This window comes from Leucopleurus acutus (genome assembly GCF_964270905.1).
Source record: "Leucopleurus acutus genome assembly, chromosome: 2".
Lineage (NCBI taxonomy): Eukaryota > Metazoa > Chordata > Mammalia > Artiodactyla > Delphinidae > Leucopleurus > Leucopleurus acutus.
In genome coordinates, this window is record NC_139143.1 from 167,341,798 (window position 1) to 167,364,710 (window position 22,913).

The 22,913-nt window shown below is 53.9% G+C and overlaps 2 protein-coding genes across 3 annotated transcripts in view; one reads left to right on the forward strand and one right to left on the reverse strand.

Moving 5' to 3' along the window:
* Window positions 1–4,454: 4,454 nt before the first annotated feature.
* A3GALT2 (alpha 1,3-galactosyltransferase 2) lies at window positions 4,455–9,099 on the forward strand (the record flags this gene model as incomplete). The annotated part of the gene is given in 8 exon segments (XM_082834011.1): window positions 4,455–4,507; window positions 4,820–4,836; window positions 4,839–4,896; window positions 5,104–5,193; window positions 5,491–5,625; window positions 8,412–8,742; window positions 8,746–8,961; window positions 8,965–9,099. Coding segments are annotated over 8 exon segments (1,035 nt in total).
* A 4,084-nt stretch (window positions 9,100–13,183) lies between these two features.
* Window positions 13,184–22,913, reverse strand: part of ZNF362 (zinc finger protein 362) — a 36,385-nt gene continuing 26,655 nt past the window's right edge. For both annotated transcript variants that reach the window (XM_082832830.1, XM_082832829.1), the window contains exons 6-8: window positions 17,214–17,292; window positions 16,939–17,097; window positions 13,184–13,927 (exon numbers count right to left, since the gene is read on the reverse strand). In XM_082832830.1, coding sequence (XP_082688956.1) covers window positions 13,811–13,927; window positions 16,939–17,097; window positions 17,214–17,292 — 355 coding nt within the window. In that variant the 3' untranslated portion in view covers window positions 13,184–13,810. The remainder of the gene's footprint in view (window positions 13,928–16,938; window positions 17,098–17,213; window positions 17,293–22,913) is intronic.

Consider the following 22,913-nt stretch of genomic DNA (forward strand, 5'->3'; position numbering starts at 1 on the left):
CTCTATTCCAACTGGGAGTGACTGTCCAGGATTGCAAACTTGTTCCCACTTAGGAACTAATGACTGATCTTCAACCTCTTCCTGAAAGCAAGGAGAGTACAGGAGCAGGGCATGAGGCCACCTTGTGGGACCACCTTCTGCAGGTGGAAGCAGGGTGGAGGGGAGGGGACCCTTTTGAAAATATCAGAGCAAGGAACTGGAAGGAATGGGTCAGGCAGGTGCCTCTGTGGACTAGGGGCTCCCTGGCTGGGCCATGGGAGGGGGCGGCAGGAGCCTGTTGCAGGCCTGGGCGTCAGCACCCTCCCAGGACTGACAGCTGGAGCCCACCTGGACCACTTGGGGACAACTCTGCATGGCTGCCCTAGTTGTGAGGGGCCGGCTAAGAGGGTCAGATGGCAGGGAGGGCAGAGAGAGCTCCGCTGCAGCCTTCTCCTGCCCCGGCACCTCCCATGCCGTCCCTCCGGGGGGGCAGTCTCGCTTCCAGGAGAGACTGTAAAATATCTCAATAATTTTTATATCGATTACATATTGAAATGATATTTGGGGTTACATATTGAAATGATATATTAGGTTAAAATAAAATACTAAAAATTTCGGTTGTTTCTTTTCACTTTTTTAACATGGCTACTACTAGAAAATTTTAATTTACGTTCCTGGCTCACATTATATTTCTATTGCGCAATGCTGTTCAGATTCTTTCCTACGTTTTTATAAAACGACATAGAAACACGTCTGTAAATGCACAGGTACACAGGTAGAGGGACTTCCCCCCTCACAGAAGCGCAGCCAGCCTCTATGTACAGTTGTTACTTCCTCTTCCACTTGATTCTTTAGGCCCTTTTCCCGAGAGCACATATAAATCTACCTCATCCTTTTCGGTGGCCACGTTGCTTTCCATTGTATAGAAATGCATAATTCATTCATCCAACTCCGTAAGGACGAACAGTGGGGTTGTTTATCTCCATTTGCTTTTTCCAGCAATGCTAGGAGAGCATCCTTGGCCTGCCCACTGTGAAGTCTCCGTTTCTAGAGGTGGGAAAGTTGGGTCTGGTGTGAGTGCTCGAAATGATTTTGCAGGCTCCTCAGCAGGGCTGAGAGAGGTGGACTTCACCTTGCAGTCACTAGAAAGGCTTAAAAAAACACCTGTTTTTCCTAAATGGCTAACTCTGTATTTTTCCTTCATTAAAAAAGCAATAAAAGCACATTACAGACAACTGGGGGCACAAATAAAGGGAAAAAACCCTCCCATAACTTATTACACAGTCACTTAAGTTTTTCCTTCCAGTCTTATTTGCTCGGGCATGTTTTCATTGCTAGATTGTAACCACAGTGCCCATCAATTTTAGATCCTGCTTTCTTCATTCACGGTTCTTGTGCAAGTTTTTTCCATGTGACTGCAGACTCTTCATAAAATGTTTATTTAGCCAGTCCCTTCGGCTGGACGCTGGGGCCTTTTTCAGTTGTATCTGAGAAGGCAGCACAATGCCTTCTCCACTGGTGCCCTCCAGCCCACGTTCAACCAAACTCAAGTCTCCCTGTGTGAAAGAAACACACGCGCCTCCATCAATCCCAAGCCCTCAGCTCCCCCAGTTACCATCCTCTCCCTTTCCTTTTACAGCCAAACTTCCGGAAAGAGCCGCTTCCACCACCACCACCCCAGCCTCCACTGCCTCCTCTGCTCACTCAGTCCCCTGCCCGTCCCCAACCGTGTCCTCGGTGGGTGCCTGGGCCCTGGCTCTCCTTCCTCTGCTCTCTCCCTCTTCCACAGTGTCCCTGCCCTCCTGGTGAATCCCAGAACTCTCTCCCAAGCCTGCCTGCCTTCTGAGCTCCAGCTTCTTACCCCCAACCGGACTATCAGCCACCATCTCCTTTCCTGGTCCCCCAGCCCTTTCCCTCTCATCAGTGACCAAGTCCTGCCCATCAACCTCCATGACAGCCAGTCATCACCTACTCCTCCCCAACCCACTGCCAACACTCACCTGTCTTCCTGCCTCCACCTGGTCCCTGCCCCACGTCCAGGCTCAACAGTTCAGCTGGAGTATCTTCCAAGTAAAAATGTGACAGCATCACTCCCTGAAGGAAAGAGCTTTCAGGGCTCCCCACGGCCTTCAAGATGAAGTCCAAACCCCTTATCCTGGAATGTGGGCCCTGGGTTACCTGGCCCAGGCTTATCTCCAGCCTCAACTCTTATCACTTCCTATCCACATCCTATACCATCCTATACCCCGCCCACATCCTATACCCCGCCCCTGCGGCAGGCCTGCAGTTCCCCGTATTTTCCAAGCACTCTCACCTCGTCACTTTTACACAGTGCTGTTTCTTTTTCATGGACCTCCCTTTCCCCTCCACTGCCTTCTTTTTTTGCATCGGCAGGCGGATTCTCAACCACTGCGCCACCAGGGAAGCCCCACTGCCTTCTTTGTGTGGATAACTTTTAGTTCTTCAGGTCCTAGCTTAAGGGTCACCTCCTCCAGGAAGCCTCCCTGACTTCTCCCCAATGGTATCTTGCCATTTGCAAGATAATGGTATCTTGTATTTACACTAATCACAGCCTTGCTGGGCTGTGTTCCATTCATCTGTTTGCAGTCTGTCATGTGACCCCATTCCCCTCCCTTCCTGGCCACCCATATCTTCCTGACCCGGCTCCCTTAAAGACAAGGTCTGTGTCTCGCTCACCTCTGAATCCTTGACCTAGCACAGTGCTTGATTCTGAGCTTGTGACCAATAAGTACAGGCTGAACGCATGAATGAGCAGAAGCTAGTGAACATCTCGATGCATAAACTTTTCCCATGCCGAAGATGATCTCCTTTGAACAGATTCCCAGAAGTTGCAGTGATTGGATTAAAGGGGATGACTATTGAAAGCTTCAATTCCCACAGCTAAGTAGCTTTCCAAAAAAGCTGCAGCAATTTACATCCCACCAGCAGGTGTAAGAGTGCCTGTCTCGCTGTATTCTCCCAGTGTGGATATTTTCATTTCTTTCTTTTTAAAAAGTGCTCATTTTATAGGCAAAACATCCCACCTAGTTCTAATCTATAAGTCTTTGATTACTAGTGAGGGTGAACAGTTTTCCATATGTTTGCCTACTAAATGCATTTCCCCTTCGAGGATTTCCCTGTTCATGTGACATGGACAGTTAAGGCAGGTGGTATTTTATGAGCTGACTCTGGGGGCTGTGTCAGGAGTGACTGGGAGCAGGGAGGTCGCTGCTGCAATGGTCCTGGTGGGGGATGAGCAGGCAGGATCACTGTGGGGGCCGGAGAAATAGGAGGGGCAGAGGGGGGCGGAGATCAAGGAGGCCAAGCCAACCACCCACCCCTGGGGACTGACAGTGGGCGAGGCAGAGGGAGGGGTCAGTGCACCCAGGTTTCACCAGCTGAACAGAAGGGGTGTCTGCCCTGAGATGCACAGGCAGATACATACACACACAACCGCAAGGTGCCCCTCTGAGCTATTTACTGGATACGCCTGCTGAGAAACGGTGAGGTGGGGTAGCAGAAAAGGCAGGGGCGGGAGGGTCTGATCAGGCAGGCTTCTTGAAAGAGACCAGAGGAGGCAGATTTTGGAAGGACTCATAGGGCAGGGAGGGGAGCTGGGAGGCTGTGCAGAGAATCCTGAGGGCTTGTTTAGGAATACTACTACTAATGATAATCAACAATAGCTAAAGCTTACTGACCTTTTACTGTGTGCAAGGCCTTGTTCTAATCACTTAGTAGGTATTAACTCAATATCCATCGCAGCCCTCTCAGGTATGTATTCTTATTATCTGCATTTCTAGACAAGGAGACTAAAGTGCAGAGGCCCAGAACCTTGCCCAAGGTCAGACAGCTAAGAAGTGGTGGCCTGGGATTCGAACCTGGGGGTCTGGCCCCAGTGGCCAGGCTTTCACCATATGGGTCCTGTCTGTCTAGAGACACCAGCACCCAGAAGGGCTGAGGAGAGTTGGAGGAGACCCCCACAGAGGAGCTTATTAAAATTCTCAACTTGTAGGGCCCTTCTGGAAAACAAGCAACCATGCACAAATCCCAAAGTCCACCTCCTCTGAGCCAGCAGTGGGGTCGCTGAGCTCTGCTGGAGGGACCCGGCCCTGTGACTGGAGCCGCCATAGACACGTGGTCCCTGACCACAGCCGGCCCTCCGGGCAGCCCAGCAACTCATCCCTAAGCCCCAGACGCTCTCAAATCCCAGCCACCGAGCCACAAACCTCCCTGCATCCCCTCCCAGACTCTCCCCTGTCCGAGGTCAATCCTACCCAGGCTAAGTGCCCCAACCCCTAACTTACTGTCCCCCAAGTTTGCTGCCAGGAAAAGCAAAATGTTATACCTCTAAATGCTCATCACAAGGGACCTGGTCAAGTAAATGATGCCACCTCTGGTCAATGGCATATTAGGCAGCTGGAAAAAAGGGCGAGGAAGCGCGTCACGTACTGAGGTGGAACAACCTCAAGGACACCATGGTCAGCGGAAAATGCAAGGTGGAGAACAGCGTATCACTGTGCTACCATTTGTGGGAGAAAATCAGAGGAAGGGACAGAGGGAAGGGAGGGAGAATTTGCTACCATATTTATATTTGCCTGTATGTGCATAAACTATCCCCTTGCAGGGGAACTGGGTGGCCGTGGCTGGGAACAGGAAGGACTGCACTGTCTATACTCTTTTGTACCTCTGAATGTCTGTGCCAAGTGAACAGAATAATACATTCATATTAAAGCGAACAAATAAATGAAACACTGAATTACCTCATTTTTCATATATATGTGTGTGTGTGTATAAAAATATATGCAGAAATGAGTTGCCGACCCCCACCCCCACCCCCCAGGGCCTGGAAGAGAATCTTCTGATCCTATTTGCACTTGGCCTCTTAGGGCTGCTCCTGCACGGGCTCCCTGCAGTCGGGTACAACCCCCTTCCCCCAGCACTTGCGATGGGACCAGCAGGGCAGGGTTGAAGTGGTTCTTTCCAAGTGCCTCCTTGAGGGATGGAGAGTGGTACCTGTCATGGCCCGCACAAGCGTCCTTGCGGGCTCTCCTTCCTTGTAAGGAGCAAAGCGACAGGGCTCCTGGGCAGGCCAGCATGCCCCTCACTGATGCTCCCACCCCACAGGCACCTGGGAGTCCTCACCCCCATGGGGATCTGCCCTTTGGCCAGAATGCCCCTGCTGAGAGACAACTTCACAGGTCCCCTGCATCCTTGGTAAGGAGCTGCCATCTCTCCCATTCCAAGGACACCCACACACCCTACAGAGCTCTGCCCCAGCGTTCCTGCCCTCCTCACATCCCCCACCCTGGCAGGGCTAGGCACTCTACCCAGGGGCCCCATCAGGTAACACATCTCCCCCTACTCTGCTGGATCTGGGAAGAGATTTCTAGGGGTAGGGCCTGGGTGTGACCCATCTGTGGGTCCCTAGGGCCCAGGACTGCGGAGGTGGCGGTGACCATACATCAAGCAGGAAGATGAATGGACCTCTCTCTCCATCCCTGCCCTGGCCAGGGCCCGGCCTGAAGTCCTGGCCTGTACCTGCTGGGGGGCCCCCATTATTTGGGATGGCACCTTTGACCCAGATGTGGCCCAGCAAGAGGCTGTACAGAACCTCACCACTGGTCTGACTGTCTTTCCTGTAGGCAGGTAAGGCCCGGGGAGGGGAGCAGTGCTATCCAAGCAGGGAGTGGGAGGGGGTGTGCACGTGATGTAGGGGTGGAGCACCCCATTCTCCTGGGCTGTAGGATCCCAGGATAAAGCGAGAAGCAAAGACAGCACCCCTTGTCCCAGACTCCCAGCATGAGGGCAGGACCATCCTTTCCCCTCCCCTCCTCCCCTGAGTCCACCCAGCCCAGGCAGCCAAGGGCTCAGCATCACAACCTAGAAGGAACCTGCCCAGGGCCTGGGGCTGATCATCTGGAGGGCTTGGGTTTGCGGTGAGAAAATGATGGCGTCTTTCAGGTGAGAGGAGGTGAGACCTGGGTGAACAGAGGGGATGGCCCAGCTGCAGAAGCGTCTGTGGAGGTCAGCGGCTCAGGTGCAGGCACACAGAAAGGGCGGGGCGGGGGGAGGTTCGCCAAGAAAGTCTGAAGGCGGAAGAGGGGCTGGGGAGCTGAGGGCTTTTGCAAGGGAGCGAATCTGGGCTGGATAAAGAGGGATGTGAAGAAAGGAGGATGCGGAGAGTGGTAGGGTCAGCAGACCAGAGGAGTCAGCGAGGAAGTACTGTTGGGGGTGATATCACAGGAAGTGGGCTGGAAGGACGGGGGCTCAGACAGTGGGACGGGTGAAGCCGCAACTTGGGGTGGGGGGCAGACTGATGATGACCAAGTCGAGGGAGAGGCCATGGGGGCAAGTGACTGAGGAGCGGGGAAGACAGAATCACGACAGGAGAGGAGGCCAATCGAGGAACTAAGGGGCCCCCAGGTATGGACAAGGAACCCAGAGTGGGAGGTGGAGAAGAAACCTCAGGGGGCTGACCTGCCCATCTCCCCATTATGGATGTCAGGGTGTCCAAACTGGTATTCACTTTCCAGTAGTGATGCAAATGGGACTCCTGGCTTAGAGTGGCAATCAGATCCTACAATCCTAAGGTACAGAGAGGTAGAGTTCAAGGCAACTTAAGGAAGAGTTTCTAATAATGGAACAGGCTGCTTTGGGAAGGCACTGAGAGCTCTGCATCCAGGAAAAGATATCCAAAAGCCTGGGGAAGGAATTCTGTCTTCAGAGACCCCAGACCAGTTGTCACCAACCTTTTTGGCACCAGGGACCAGCTTCATGGAAGACAATTTTTCCACGGACCAGGGGTTGGGGGAGGGGGGAGGGGATGGTTCAGGTGGTAATGCAAGCGATGGGGGCAGATGAAGCTTTGCTCACTCACCTGACGCTCACCTCCTGCTGTGAGGCCTGGTCCGCAGCCCGGGGGGTTGGGGACCTGTGCCCCAGGCAACTGCTCAGGGCTTCTCCAACTCCGTCCCTTACACTCTAGAAGGGAGAGAAAGCCAGGAGGGCCCCTGAGAGGCTGGGGTCAAACAGGACTGCTGGCCTCTCCAGGGCCTTGGTGCTCCCACCCCTGCTCTGAATGCTGAGTAGGGTGTTCCTGCACCAGCCCTAGGGGTCAGAGTCTCTTGAGTCCAGAAATTCCAGGGTCCTGAGTTCCAAGGATCTATGAGTCCAACACCCTGGGATGCTGAGGCTTCCAAGGTCTCTGATTCCAGTTTCTCGCAGTTCCACCCGGAATAGAGCAAGTGCAGGTCAAAGTACAGGCTCCAGTGCCAAGCTGGGTTCAAATCCTGGCTTTCACTTACCTGCTGCGTGCATGCTTGCTTGCACAAGTTCCTGAAGCTCTTTGAGATTCAGTTTCCTCACCTGAGAGATGGAGCTAATAATGGTGAGGATTAAATGAGATAATGCACGTTACTTTGAACACTATCTGCCACATGACAAATGTTCCAAAATATCAGGCATTAGTTCGATTCTTTTAGAAGCCTGGGATCCCAAAGCCTGTTCATACAAAGTTTCCGGTATTCTGAACGTCCCGGTTACCTATGTAAGGAATCACCACAAACTCAGTGACTGAAAACAGTCCATTACTACCACAGCTCGTGATTTTGTGGCTCAGGAATTCTGACAGGGCTCAGCAGCAGGGGGGCCCCTCCCTGCTCCCAAAAGTCCTGTGGATGACTGGCGGGCGCCTCTCTCCATGGCTAGGCTGGTCTCCCTCACTTCGTGGCAGCATCTGAGTTCTGACACTTTTTTTTTTTTAATTTACTTATTTTAATTTATTTTTGGCTGCGTTGGGTGTTCGTTGCTGCCCACAGGCTTTCTCTAGTTGCCGCGATTCGTTGCAGTGCGCAGGCTTCTCATTGCAGTGGCTTCTCTTGTTGCAGAGCACGAGCTCTAGGCGCATGGGGTTTAGTTGCGGCTCGTGGGCTCTAGAGCGCAGGCTCAGTAGTCGTGGCGCACGGCCTTAGTTGCTCCGGGGCATGTGGTATCATCCCGGACCAAGGCTCGAACCTGTGTGCCCTGCATTGGCAGGCGGACTCCTAACCACTGTGCCACCAGGGAAGCCCTGAGCTCTGGGACTTCTTAAGCGAAGGGTCAGAGCTCTAAAGAGACAAAGGCTAACGAGCCGGTCCTCCCAAGGGCCAGCACAGCATCCCTTCCTCGGGACTCTATTGGTCGAAGCGGTCAGGGAGAGAGCCGCGTTCAAGCGGGGAACAAAGGGCCTCTCTGGGCAGGGGTGGCAAACAATGGGTAATTATTTTTAATCCACCTCGGACGATTCCGGGGCTGGACAGTTTTGGAGTTCCAGGGACTGGGGTTGCAGGGGCACCAGTACGGACGAGGTGAGGCCTCAGAAGCCCGACGTCTCCGCGGATGGCGGAGTGCGCTGAGGTCCGGCTTACTCAAGACGGCCCCGCCCCGCCCGACAGATACCTGGAGAAGTACCTGGCGCACTTCCTGGAGACGGCTGAGCAGCACTTCATGGTGGGCCAGCGCGTGGTGTACTACGTGTTCACCGAGGGGCCGGCCGCCGTGCCCCGCGTACGGCTGGGCCCGGGCCGCCGGCTGCGCGAGGAGCGCGTGGCGCGCTGGCGCCGCTGGCAGAACGTGTCCATGGTGCGCATGCGCGCGCTGCACGCGGCGCTGGGCGGGCGGCTGGGCCGCGAGGCGCGTTTCTTGCGCTGCGTGGACGTGGACCAGCACTTCAGCGGGACTTTCGGGTCCGAGGCACTGGCCGAGTCGGTGGCGCAGCTGCTCGTCTGACACTACCGTTGGCGGAGGCGGCTGCTGCCCTTTGAGCGGGACGCGCGCTCGGCCGCCGCGCTGGGCACGAGCGAGGGCGACTTCTGCTACCACGTGGCCGTGTTCGGGGGCAGCGTGGCGGCTCTGCGGCAGCTGACGGCCTACTGCGTGCGGGGCCTGCGACGGGACCGCGCGCGCGGCCTGGAGGCGCGCTGGCACGACGAGAGCCACCTCAACTAGTCCTTCTGGCTGCACAAGCCCGCCAAGCTGCTGTCGCCCGAGTTCTGCTGGAGCTCCGACGTCGGCCGCCGGGCCGAGATTCGCCGCCCCCAACTGCTCTGGGCGCCCAAGGAGTACGCCCTGCTGCGCGGCTAGAGACGCCCTCGGCCTGGAGGCCCGAACGCCGGCGGGGGCCCTTCTGGAAGCAGCGTGGCACGGCGGGGGGGGGGGGGGGGGGAGGGGGGGCGGGAAGACTGCGCGAATACTACCCCCCACCGCCCGGGGTGGCAGGAGGAGGCCCGGCCTTTGGGGAGCGCCTCCCCGAGGCGGGCGATCCATCCCTTCCCTGACTTTCCACAGCGACCCGGATACTGCCAGCTGCCTGGAAACCTGTCACCTCTGACCTTACTGAGTTCAGTGGAGGCCCCCGAAGAGACGTTTTAGCCCCTTCCCTATATCCCCCCACTTTTTTAAATGGGACTGAGGCACACAAAGGGAACATAACTACGTAAGGACCCAGAGAATCTGTGAGTCAGTCTGTGAGGTCAGCAGCTGGAAAGCAAGGACTGGCCCTCAGGTCCAATAGAGCTGCCACTGGGCAGGAGCCCCAGATAGAGAAACACAGTGGCATCCGGTTCACCTCCGCCGCCCTCAGCAAAGTTTGTACATATTTAAGTAATATGATAATAAAATACATTATTCCCAAGTGTCCTACGGCCCTTTCTCCTAGAGAATCCAAGTCCATAAAAATGACATTTCCTCGCCATGGGACCCATATGGCTGTTTGGCCACGGTGTCTGGGAAATAAATTTCCTCATCCGTGGCTGCTGTCCAGACTCTTCATCCTCAATAGGGAAAGATACAACGTCCCGAACAGAAGCCTGAAGTCATCAGGCTCTCCAGGAAAGGTGGTTCCCTCCGGGAAATAGCTGCGGGGACGGGGAAGTTATCTGCTGGAAGTCCCTGAGATATTGTCTGACAGTTGAAAAACGGAGGCCCGGAGAGGGTGGGACTTACCTCCAGGTCTTCTGACCCGTTTGTGTAGTGTTCTCATAGACCTTGCATTTTTAACAGGCTCCACTATTTTCAGGTAGGACAGCAATTCTGGCTATAAGCCAACTGTGATGGTTTTCACATAGTAACAGTTTTTACAAACACTTCCAGTTGTTGATAATGTAAGAGATATCTCCCCTCTCCCAAGCAGTTCCAAGGTCCCAGTGTCTCCTGCCTAACTAAACTAGATTAGCAGAACCCAGAAGACCCTTTGGACTCTGGGTTAGAGCTAAGAACAGGCTAGGTGTGCCTAAGAACAGGTTATTGCTTGATGGCTATAGGCTGACATCCCTTCCTCTGGTGGGAGACTGTCCTCCACCTTACACTGCCTGCATCATTCACCAAGGGCCACACACACTGAGCCCTGGGCCAGCAGAGACCTGAGCTCAGGCCAGTAAGATCTGGATGGAAATCTGCTCCTCTTCTGACTCTGTGTGTGGCTGTGGACTAGTTCCTTACCCTTGCTGAGTCTCAGTTTTCTCATATGTAAAGTGGGGATGCCAATCACCCTCCTTGCAGGGGTTGTGATGCTGCAGAAAAAGTTCGTGGAGAGCAAAGGAGTCGCCAAAGGACAGCCATTTCCTGTTTTAAAGAGGAAGTGATGGCTCGGGTCAGGGGTTTCCAGGTGCTGGGCTAGGGGAGCCTCATGCTGTGGGTGGAGACCTTCCTGAGGAGGGGGAGGGGTAAACAGCAGAATAGAGTGGAGGACCTCCTTTGTCTTGCCCAGAGGCCCAGGGTGGGGGTGGGGCAGGCTCAGGTGTAGAGAGGCTCAGGGCAGCAGCAGGAAAAACAGGGGATAAGCTCCTTCTGCCGCTGCTTCCATCAGTGTCCCTGTTAATTATCAGTATCCTCAGCACCCACGCTGGGACCCTCAGGGACCGGGTAAGCTCCTGAGGGCTTCCAGGTGAGCCGGTGAAAATCAGACTCCCAGTCCCCCGAGCGTCACTGCTACATGCAAAATCTTCACCTGTCCAGCCATCCCACCTACCAGGCCAGCTCGGATGTCACCCCCCAAAATTCCCAAACATCACCAGCTGTCTAGTCAGGGTTCCTTGATCATAAAGGACACAGATCCATCAGGGCTACATCAAATAATAACAATTACATTTATTGGGTACTTACTATGTACCAAGCACAGTTCTAAGCCTTAGATATCTATTGGTTCATTTAATCCTCATATGCACCCTATCAATTGGTTACTATTATTTCCCTCATTTTACCTATGAGAAAATCGGGCACAGAGAGGTTAATTAACTTACCCGATGTCACACGGTAACTTATAAATAAACTCACTGATGTGAGAACAAGCAGGAAATTAGAGTGGGCCAGAAGATGGAGACAAAGTCAGGAGCTAAGGTTGCCACTGGCTGGCCCTCAGTCTCCTCTGTCCGTCTCCGCTTCTCTCTGCCTCCTTTGTCCTTCTGCTTGTGTCTGGCCCAACACAGCACCCCGTGCACCCCCCCACTCCCCCCCCAACACACACATACAGGATTTTCCCGTTCAGGTGCCCACCATCGCCTAACTTGTTCCTAACTCACTGAATGAGGAATCTGATTGGAGAGTCAGCCAGTGGTGTTGTGGTAAACGTTTAGCAACTGACTCTGAGGAAAACAAAAGATCAACCCTAACGAGGATTTACTGGCTTACGTAACAGGATGGTGCCGGGGTCAAGACAGCTTCAGGGCTCAATGATGTGTCTCCGGCTCTCCACCTGGCTTTGTTCAGACTCAGCTTCATCCTCGGGCTCCTGCAGCAGCAGCAGCTCCAGCCTCACAGCCTCCAGCTAGTCCAGTGATCGAGGAGACCAAGAAGTCCCCTGCACACACATCTTCCCCAAGGGGGTCACTGTTTTGATTGCCTAGGACGGAGATGCAGGAACTCCCCCAGAGTTTAGCAAGGCTGGCCCTGTGCTAGCCGCCTCGTGGGAGAGAAAGTGACTCAGCCATGAGCCACCATTGGGAACTTACTCCTCTGAGCCCTCATGGTCCTTGGCTGCCAGTGGTGGACGCAGGAAGGGGCATTTCCCTTCTTCCCCGAGTCTTGGGGGAGGGCGGGGGAGGGGAGAGGAGCAGTGGAAAGGTGCCCCCCAGCCCCACCCTCGCACAGAGCACGCCACACACCGCCACCACCCGGCTGCAGGTACAGTTTATTCTTCACAACAGAGAAATACAAAGAGCAGAGGGTTTGGAATTCCTTTGTTTCTTGCCCCCTTTCGTGTCTTCCCCCACGTTTGACTTCTTTTGCTCCCCACCCCTTTCCTTCAATATAACGCACACTTCGTTCCTGAAGCCTTGAGGGGCACCTGCCCTCACCTCCCTGCCACCACGATGCAGACTGAGAAGCCAACAGACTGTTTTCTCTTTTTTAATAAGGTAACTAGTTCTAAATATGGTGGCCTGGAGGTCCCATAGAAAAAAGCAAAGGGGTGTTAACAGTATGTATAACAGCGTATTTACAGGGTAGTAACATGCGGACAAAAAGCTACAATACTGAGTATCAGACGACGCCAGTCAAACAAAGGGGTGGGGGCGGGGCAGAGAACCCCGTGGGAAAAGAAACCCCAGGAGACGTTAAACTGGTAAATCAATGGCGAGTTAAGGCTTAAAAAGTGTATAAAAATAACACAGTTAATATTCAAAACGGAACTCCAGATACAGAATATATAGATGAGTTTCTGTCTAGTTTTCTTTTTTTTTTTTTTCCCCAGGGGATGTAGGGGGGCTTCTCCGGGCTCTGTACATAGTTCCTATATACACGGACACGCATGGCTTTCAGATTGGGGTGTGTCTGTGGGAGCTGAGGGCAGGGTCTGTTCCCGGGACCCTCCTCCCCGAGGATCCCTTCCCTGCCCAGGGGCTTAGGGCCTGGGCTGGGGATTCCCCTCCATGGCAGGGAAGACAAGTAACCCCTCCTTGGGCACTGCCCCATCTGGAGGAAATTCTGGAGAGGGGGGTCCTTGCCCCAGGCCCACTCCCTCCCCCTGCCCACAGTCTGGGATGGTGGGAGAGGTAGCCAATAGGTTTCTTGGCCAGCACCGAGGTAGACTGGGGTGGTCTTCAGGGCAGCAGGGGTGCCAGGTCTTACCCAGCCCACCCCACCCCGTTTCCCTGGGCCTGCACCCAGCCCAGCCAACACTGCACCCTTTGGTCCTGTGGACCTCCCGGCCCCTCTCATTTCGTCTCCTGAAGACTGGGTAGCCCTGGTAGCTGCCACATCCCTCTGCTCAGTGATGCCCAGGGCGCGGCTCTGGAGGCTCGAGCTGGCACCCAGGGGCAAGCGGCTCACTCCAGCTGCCTCCTGCCCCTCCCACCTGGGGGCCCCCTTTGCAGTCCAGAAACCCAGGCTTGAGCCTTCCCCTCAAGACCTGAGGCCGTGGCAAGATAAGGTCCCACGCTGCCCTCTGGTTCTCTGTGTCCATCTGTCCGGTTCTTTTAATTTCTCGGTCTTAGCAGCACCAACTTCTTGGCCAATAAATATCTTTTTTGTTATTTCCAAAACAAACTTAAAAAAAAAAAAAAAAAAGAACAGTGAAGCAAGTGAAGGGTGGGGAACAAAAGGAAAACCCAGCAGAGAGGTTCAAAGTGCTCTGAGATCGTCTTTGGATGCCACCAGAACAGTCCAGAATCTTGCAGTTGGCCTGGCCGCCCCCGGAGCTGGACCGGGCAGGGCTTCTGCGGCCCAGGCTTTCTGGAAGATCAGGAAGGTCGTGAGAGAGCTCGGCTGTTCCTGGAGGGCCCCTGGAGGGAGTCGGGGCCTGGTGCTGCCTGGGTCTGTGTCTGCCAGTGGGCAGGGCGGGGCGGCGCCTTGCGTCGGCTCAGATGAGGGAAATTCGCACTGGGATGCCGGGGGACTCCGTCCTCTGGGGCGAGTGATGGCTCACCAGGTGCTCCACCACCGTGTGTTTGGACATGTGCTTCATCAGGTAGGTCTCCTGTGGGCGGGGTGAGATTCAGAACTTAAAACCAACTGCTGGCAAGGGGTGCAGGGGGAGCTGCAGTTCCCAAAAGCGGCCACTGGAGGGCTCCTTGGTAGGTGGGCCGGCTAGGGATGGACAGCCACAGCTTTGGGGGGTCAGACGGGCATCAGCATTGGTTCTAGGGATGCCGCATCTCTGCCAGCAGTGGGGGCTGGCTTATTTACCAGAGTCCGAGCCCACAGTGTGCTGACTAGAGAGCTGGCAGGCACCAGGCTCACCCCGCAGCAGTGCCCACCTAAAACTCCCTAGGGCCAGGCCAGCTGCTGTCTACCAACTGGCTGCAGTGGAGTCCTGTCCGATTGAGCATAGCTGCCCCCATATGGCTGGTTCTCCCAGTGGGGGCGAAGCGGTAGGCCTCAGTTGACCCTGGCTCTGCCATTTCTCAGCAGTGGAATGTTGGACAAGTCATCTTATCCCTCCAAGCCTCAGTTTCCTCCTCTGCAGGCAGGGATGGGGACGGAACAACCTCAAAGGGTTGCTATGGTGATGTGGGTAAAGCTCTTAGCATGCAGTTAGGGTTGAGGGGACCACTGCTTCCCTAGTCTCTACATTTCGTTCTAGGTGGTGATGGGAGCCCCGGCCTCTGCACCCCCATGCTCCATCCTCCTTCGGGAAGAAGTGGGGCCTAATCTGATTGGTGACTTTGGGAAGCTTAAACTGGGCATGCTCACCTCATCCCGTGAGCACTGCCACAGACTCTGCTACGTCTGATCTGAAGCACCCAAGACTGGGTAGGCGAGGTGACCCAAGGCTCACCTGCAGGCCCACAGGCTTTCACACTAAGGTGGTGCTCTGGTTCCCACCTGCCACTCCTTGGCCTCATACCTCAGCTTGCTCAGAATCCGGCAGAGGAAGCCCTCAAATGTGGTGGCAAAGCGCTATCAAACAACAGCGAAGGGCAGCAATCAGCAAAATCCAAACTAGGAAACTATTCTTCAATGAGTAAATTGCAAAGAAAAAAAGGCGGTGGCGTTGAGGTGGGGTGGGGGACCAATAGTTTAAAGGTACATTGACCCAGTGCAATGTAAGAATTTTATTTGGATCTTGATTAAAAAATAAAATTTGTAAGTAAATAAAATTATAAATTATGGCATCCATGAGACAAATGAAAATGTGAATACCGCCCGGGTATTTGACGATATTAAGGACTACGGTGAATCATTTTAAGGTATTATAAAGGTACTGTGGCTAAGTTCAAAAAAGCAGTCTTTATGTTTAAAGACACAAAGTGAAAAATTTTCAGATGGAACAATGTGATGTCAGTTTTACTTCAAAAAACAGGGATATGGATGAGGCAGGATAGACTGATGCCAGGCTCTGGGGGCTGATGGGAACACGAGTGTTCACTATTCTAAAGTGTTTCTTTTATGTATTAAAGTAGTTTAAAAGTCAATCCATTAATATGTTTTTTTTTAAAAAAGGTAATTATTCTTGTTCTGTGGGGCCTCAAGCCAGGTGAGATGTGACAGCCCCTTCCCCCCAGAGTTCAGATCCCCTCTAAGAACCATGGCTGTGACCGCTGGCGGCCCCTCCTCTAAGAGGGGACGCATATAGGAAGGTGCAATCCATGCGCCCCTCTCTAGCCAAAGTGAACTTTCAGAACTACCCTCCTGGACAGTCCCCTCCCCATGGGTCCCCACTCCACCAGGAAAAACATCCAGGCTCCCTAACAGGGACCGACAGCCTCGTGTGACCTAATTTTCCTTCAGTTCCTGGAACACACCGCGACTGTTCCACGTCGGGGGTGTTTGCATTCCCTGTTCCCCTGCACGGGAAGTCCTTCCCGCTCCACTCGTCCTCACCTGGCCAATTACCTTCAAGGCTTCCTCTAAATGACACTTCCTCATACACCTATCCCAACCCATCTCCCTTCCCCAACTCCATTTTGTCCTCCCTGCAGCTGCCTTTCAAAACATACGTTTCCCTTTTTTCCTTTACAGCAGTGGTTCTCAATCAGAGGCAATTCCCCCCCCTCCCCAGCCCAGGGACATTTGGCAAAGTCTGGAGGCATTTTCAGGGAGGGGTTGCTAGTGGGTAGAGGCCAAGGATGTTGCTAAACATCCTATAACGCACAGGACAGCACCCCCTCGGCAAAGATGTCAACACGGGCTGAGGTTGAGAAAGCCTGCTTAGAGCAGTTACCACGATTGGTCATTACATATCCACTTGTGTGGTTACTTGTTTAATGTTTGTCTCCAGCAGTGGACTCTAACCTGCCTGGGGGCAAAGAATATGTCTGTTGATTCATCCTGATTCCCAAGTGCCTGGCACAAGTGTTCAGCAAACACTGGGTGAATAAATCATTGTGTTAGCTGTCAGGCGCTGACTCTGCCAGCCAACAGCCCTAGAAGTTAAGAACTATTACCTCTTCCATTTTACAGATGAGGAAACTGAGGCTTGGTGATCAGTCTGGGTACACATGGGGGTCTGTTAACCAGAATATTTGGACACACATAGCCAGAAGGACACACAAAAGTGACTCACTTGGACTCCCTCTCTTGGGTGTGAAAGGCCCTTGTTTAGGAAAATTCTCATCCAGGGATGGAGGACTGGCACCTTTCTGGCCCTGTGTGGGCCTTTCCTGGGAGATGACGGTGGCTCTGGGCCAGGTCACTGTGCCCCCTTGTGGGCATGATGGGCGTTGCAGCTTCCCCAGTGGGGAAAGGTCCTTCTCCCTCTCTGGTTCTGGGGAGCAGGTTGCCAGCGCCTCCCCGCCCACCACCCCACACTGCCTGGAAGAAACCACGTCTCCAGAAGCCAGGCGAAAGGCTGCCTGGGGAGAGGTCGGCCTGAGGCAGCCGAAAACAGAAGTGGAAAGCAGAAGCCCTGGCTCTGCCACTCACTGTGATCTTGGGAAGTCACTGCCCTTCTCTCGGCCTCAGTTTCCTCGTCTGGAAAATGGGAGCGTCAGTACAGGTCTGAGGAGGCCGGGGAGAGGGAGAGCCTCCCGGGGGCCCCGCACTCACCGAGGTGTAGGCCCGCCCGCACATGCTGCAGCAGTAGGCCTTGGCATGCTTGATGGCATGGGCCGAGAGGTGGATCTGCAGGGAGGCGGAGTCCGAGTAGGCCCGGTAGCAGTTGGGACACTTGTAGGGCTTGTCCTTGTTGTGCTGGCGCTGGTGAGACTGCGGGGAGCACAGCAGGGGTCGGGAGCTGGCTGGACTCCCCCAGCCCCACCCCCTCCTTAGGCTCCCCTGGGGAGGAGGGGCTGTGCACCTGGCGGAGGCAGGCCGGCACTCACCTGGAGGTTGGAGAGCTGAGTGAAAGCCTTTTCGCAGCCAGGATGTGGGCACTTGTAGGGTCTGTCGCCTGTGTGGATTCTGCAACAGGCAGCCCAGTGAGGTGGCATCCCTGACAGGTCCCCTAGGCCAGCTCCAGCCCCCAAGCCCTCGGCTAGCCTGCACACCCCTCTGGCCCCCAAGCCTCCCAGGCTCCCCGCTCCACACACTCTCCCCAGAGTGAGCCCCAGGCAAGAGCTGGGTCTTCAAAGGCTACCCGTGTCCTTTCTTCTCTGGCCTCCCACAGCCATTCTGTGACCAGAGCCTCCACGCTCCCCACAGGGCCCCGCTGAACCCGGCCCTCCACCAGCACCCACTCAGACAGCCCGCCCAGGCCCCCGGCTAATCACGGCAGTCTTGCTTTGACGGCATTCTGCCCCTCTTCTAAAAAAGCCACCTGCAGACCACCCACTGAAAAGGGCAGATTCACAGCTTTGCCAAGACCTTCGCTGCCCACCCTGCCTCTTTCTCTCAGGAGACATCACCCTCTAATTGGCCCCCCATTTCTATTTCCTGCCTCTTCCCCACATGGCTACCTGGTCACCCCAGCTACTGAGAGAATGCAGGACAGGGTGGCCCTGAAAGTCAGCCTCTGTGTCCTTCCTGTGAGCCCCTTTTTGTCCTCACACTGGCTCTACCATTTACTAGCTGGGTGACCTTGGTCAAATCACTGAGCCTCCGTTTCCTCATCTGCAAAATGGGTATAAAAATACAGTCCCTACTTCACTGGGCTTTGTGAAGATTCCATTAGATAATATGTGGAAGGGGCTTAGCCAAGTACTGGCACAGAGTCAGGGCTCCATCACCACTTGCCAGTATTACTATTATTCATTCATTTAACAATTGTTATATCAGGCACCCGTGTGCCAGGCACCACCCTGGGTGCTTGGAACATATCTGTGAACAAAACAGAAAAAACCCACTGCCTTGTGGAAACAATGAGCATGAAATAAGTAAGTAAAGTGCGTGTAGAAGGTAATAAGTGCTGTGAGAAGAAGCAGAGCAGGTGAGGGGGGTCGTGAGTGCATGGGGAGGGTACAATGTTAAATAGGGTGGTCGGGGTCCTCACTGAGAAGGAGACTTGGGAGCAGTGACTCGCAGGCTGATGGCCGGGCTTTCTGCTGGCTGCTGCGGCTTGTGCTGGTCCAGCAGCCAGGTGAGGATGGAGGAGGACCGGGATGGGGTGTGGAAACGGGGCTGGGGAGCGAGGCGCACACACCGGGACGGGAGGCCCTCCCTGCTCTCCTAGGCTTGTCTTCAGTCACCTGCTCTGGCAAACCCTGTGCCAAGCAGGTAGGTAATGAAATGCAGACTGGACCTGAACCTCTTTTGCCTAAGCTGCCGATCAGCATTAGGTGGAGGGAGAATCCAGCTCTGACCACCCGGTCCGGCTCCTTCCCTAAAGCCACAGCCCACCCTGGGTTTGCTCCGCCCATCAACAGACTGTCAGACAAACTAAGGTCCCCCAGGGCAGGCCCCGTGCTGGCCAGGCTGGAATAAAGAACACTCTCTGCCATCAGTAAGCCCACGACCTTGACTGCCCACTAGGAACAGTGACAGTCTGAATTCCCTAGTGTGCCATTCGAAGCCCTTCACGTGTGGTTCGGCCTCACCTCCCTGCTCCTGCACCCTGCGTCCTGGTCAGAGGACCATTTCTCATCTGGCAACCACGGCTGATTGATGCTTCTGCCCGCCACCCCTGTGCCCTGGCTGCATCCTCAGCAGCGAGGCCGCCCCTCCTCTGTCTCCTCTACTAGACGGAGAACCCCAAAGGCAGAGACGGCTCATCTCAGGCTGCACGGAGACAGGCCAGGTGGAAATGGGCTGGCCCAGTTCTGAGGACCCCTATTCTACCTGCACATTTGGGGGTGTCACGTGTTTGGGGACATCATCCCAGGCTACTGCACCCCATCTCTCTACAACAGAAGGACCTGAAGGGTCATCTGGACCGGCTCTGCCTGCCGCCAGAATCCCTCCATTTCATCCCATCCTCATTCCCCTCCAGGGCTGTGGAACTCGGTGGCAGAGGGGACCGAGGGACCCCAGGACATATGCTGATTTTGTTTTAAATTCCACAACGCCCACCCCAGAACCCTCACCTCCCACTGCTGCCCAAGTCATGCCTCTTCCCTGCCCCAAGGCTCCAGGCCCACCACCTCCCTCCACGCCCCCCACCCCAGCATTCCAAGTCCCTTCCTACCTTCTGTCTGGTATCCAGGCTGATCCTCTCCCAGGCACACTCTTCCCCCAGCTAATGCCTAGCTAAAACCCAGACTCCTGTTCTCAGTATAAAAGCCCCTTGATCGTGGCAGCCTTTCCTGACCCTCCAGACTAGACCTGGCCCCTGCAGCCCACCCCTGAGCAGAAGTCTATGTGTAGGCACGTATTTGTCAATGTCTAGTCACTGTTTTCTAAGCTGCCTCCCTCCTTGAGAGCAAGATGCCCTTGGTCTCGTTCACCACCATCATCCCAGGGCCTGGCACAGGCTCAGTAGAGAGGACTTGGTACATAGGAAGGTGAGTTCTTTCCTCCTGAAGTCAGTTACTGACAATAGTAATATGTTCCACATAATCAACAACGCCCATTCCTCAAGGGTATTTCACAAGTGTTTGTTGACTGACCGATGGATGGTTCTACAGGGACATCAGGCCCTACCTCAGGACCTTGCTCCTCTGGCCTCCTCCCCAAGTGCCACAGCTGCCCAGCCTCCTTCTTGGACACCCGGCCTCAGCCTCTCCCCTCCACCACAGCAGCAGCGCAGGGACCTGACCTTGTCATGGTCTCCCCTACTGTCTCCCCCTTCTCCAGGACAGAATCCAAATCCACACCCCCCAGCAAGTCTCTGAGCCTTTGCTCGTGCCGTTCCTCCTGCTGGGAACACCATTCCCATCTCTCATGAGAGAGGACTACGGACCCTTCAATCCTTGACTCCGATTATCCTCCCCAACCTCCATTACATACCTCCCCCTTTCACGGAAGTTTTCACATCCACCAGCCTCCCGGTGCATGGTGGGAGTTCCTTTGGCCCAGAGCCAGCCTCTGACCACTGATCTGTCATGCATGGCAGCCAGCACTGGGCCTCAGAAGGGCTTCAGGGAGCAAAGTTTCCCCCTGATAACTGGCCCCTGAGCTTTTCACCCCTGAGTTTCAAGTCAAGGCCAAGCCCTCAATCCCAACATCAGAGTCCTCTCTTTGCAGGGCATCTCCCCACTAGGCGGGCACGCAGGCCTGACTCCCGCATCTGTAGTGATGGGGAGCTCCCCACCAATTCCAGGCGCAGGGAAGCTGAGCTGAAATCGGGGCTCCTGGGCTGCTCCTTCACCCCCACTGTCCCAGCCCCACCCCGGGGCCCCGAAGACTAGCCCTGCTCTCCTGCCTGGACCTCGCTCCCACCTGAGTTTCTTCTGCAGCCAACATCCCAGCCCCCTCCCTCCTCCAAGGCGGGGCTGCTCCTCGGCGCTCTGGCTCACATCTCGCTTCTGCCTCCTCTTAGTGGGGTGGCCTTGGCCAAGCAACTGTGCCTCCCGAGCCCCAGTTTCCTCACCTCTATAACGGGGATAATAATAAGGACTGTAAGGACTGTAACTTACTGAAAGGGCGTTCCTAAGACAGTTTCACAGTGTTAGTTTTGTTTTGGTTTGGTTTTTTTTGGCCGCAACGCACGGCTCGCGGGATCTTAATTTCCCGACCAGAGATCGAACCCGTACCCTCAGTAGTGAAAGCGCGGAGTCCTAACCACTGGACCGCCAGAGAAGTCCCCCCAGTGTTAGTTTTTAATACACTCATGTCTCTTTAAGACAAACAATTTATGAAAAACACAAAGGGGGAATTTATTCAATGTTTAAATAAAATTATCGAGGATTCATTAGTTATCATTTATCCTTTATTTTCCAGGTAATAAGCGGCACGTTATATTGAATGGCTTCAGTCCCACTGTGCTTTGTAACTAAAACGATACAGTGACAGTGGACCTTCCTCAAGATGCTGCCTCTCCGTGGCACTTTTCAGATTTGTAAGGACTTTATGGACACCTCATATGTAAATATCTTATGCAGGGCTGGGCACTTAGGAGCTCTCTGACAAGGAACAGTTGTTGCTAGGATGTTATCACCATCCCTATCATCACACTTGAGAAAACCTACCCCTGTCACAATTATCACCACACATGTACACAACATCGCACAGCCAGGAGAAGGAAAACACAGGTAAAAACCACTGAATAAACACACAAATCCAGGGTCACTTTGTCTAACGTACGTTCCCCAAACAGGTAAAACGTTGAGCCCTTTCTTATACCTTACTAACTCCTTCATAAAACAGGGTTATCCCCTGACTTCGGCCTCGTGATATCTACAGATGTGTGATCTTATCCAGATGCTAACTGCACGAGACTACTGCTGTATCTCTACCGTGAACAGACTCACTACAAATTCCTGTTACTTTTCCCCTTAAATACATGTATTTATAATTTACAGGGCCGATCCTTCTGAAGTCTGGATTTCTGCAAGCACTTTGCAAGTCACCTGCTTTTCTTGTCTTGTTGCCTTCCGTTCACAGACAGAGGTCCCACCAAGATGCTCCAGAACTGCCAGCGCCGTTCAACTACATGAACCGTCACGTGCTCCCAGGCACATCTGTCTCAACTCCCAGGTGGGATCCTGCTCAACCTGCTTCTAGCTCTATTTTTATTACTTGACCGGGGCTGGTTCTGTTTTGACATGACCTTCTTTTACCCCCTTTATTATTGGCAGAACGTTGAGAAGATGGATTTGATTATATGCCCTGTCTGGTTCTCCATCAAGGGGCAAAGAACAGGAGTCTCTGTGGAATGGGAGAAAAGCAACCTGGACTCTGGTTGCTTCTTTATGTTTGGCTTCTTTTGGTTTGTTTGTCTTAAGGATTCTGGGACTTGCGGGCACTAGGGACACCAGCTTCTTTGTCACTGGGTTAGGACACGCTGGTTTAATTATATACGCCACTGCATAATGACTAATAATTTGTCTCTAAATGTTGATGGGACCCTCTTATGTTGCTTGTTTGGTTTCCAACCGCTATGAACTCAAATCACTCAAAAGAAAAAAATAGAGGGAGAAAAAAATGGTGCCCTCAGGAACAGAGAGCAACCCCTGAACAAGGAACATTCTGACATAACACTCTCCCCTTGGGCTTCCCTGGTGGCACAGTGGTTAGGAATCCGCCTGCCAATGCAGGGGACACGGGTTCACGCCCTAGCCCGGGAAGATCCCACGTGCCTCTCAGCAACTAAGCCTGTGCGCCACAACTACTGAGCACGCGTGCCACAACTACTGAAGCCCGCATGCCTAGACCCCGTGCTCCGCAACAAGAGAAGCCCCACTTGCTGCAACTAGAGAAAGCCCGCGCACAGCAACGAAGATCCAACACAGCCAAAAATAATACATACATTAAATAAATAAATTTAAAAACACTCTCCCCTCAAGGGCCTGTTAATTTTTTCTTGCTTCTTTGGTCAGGGTCTTAAATAATATCTTCAAACAAATGTCTACTTCTGAAAACACTGGGATTCTTACTAATTATTACTTGCTAGTGTGTTTATTTCCTACCAGACTGATGCTCCTGTTCTGCCTACTCTACCAACTTTGTGCTATAGCCTTTCTCAAACCCAGGCCCCACCTTCAGAATAA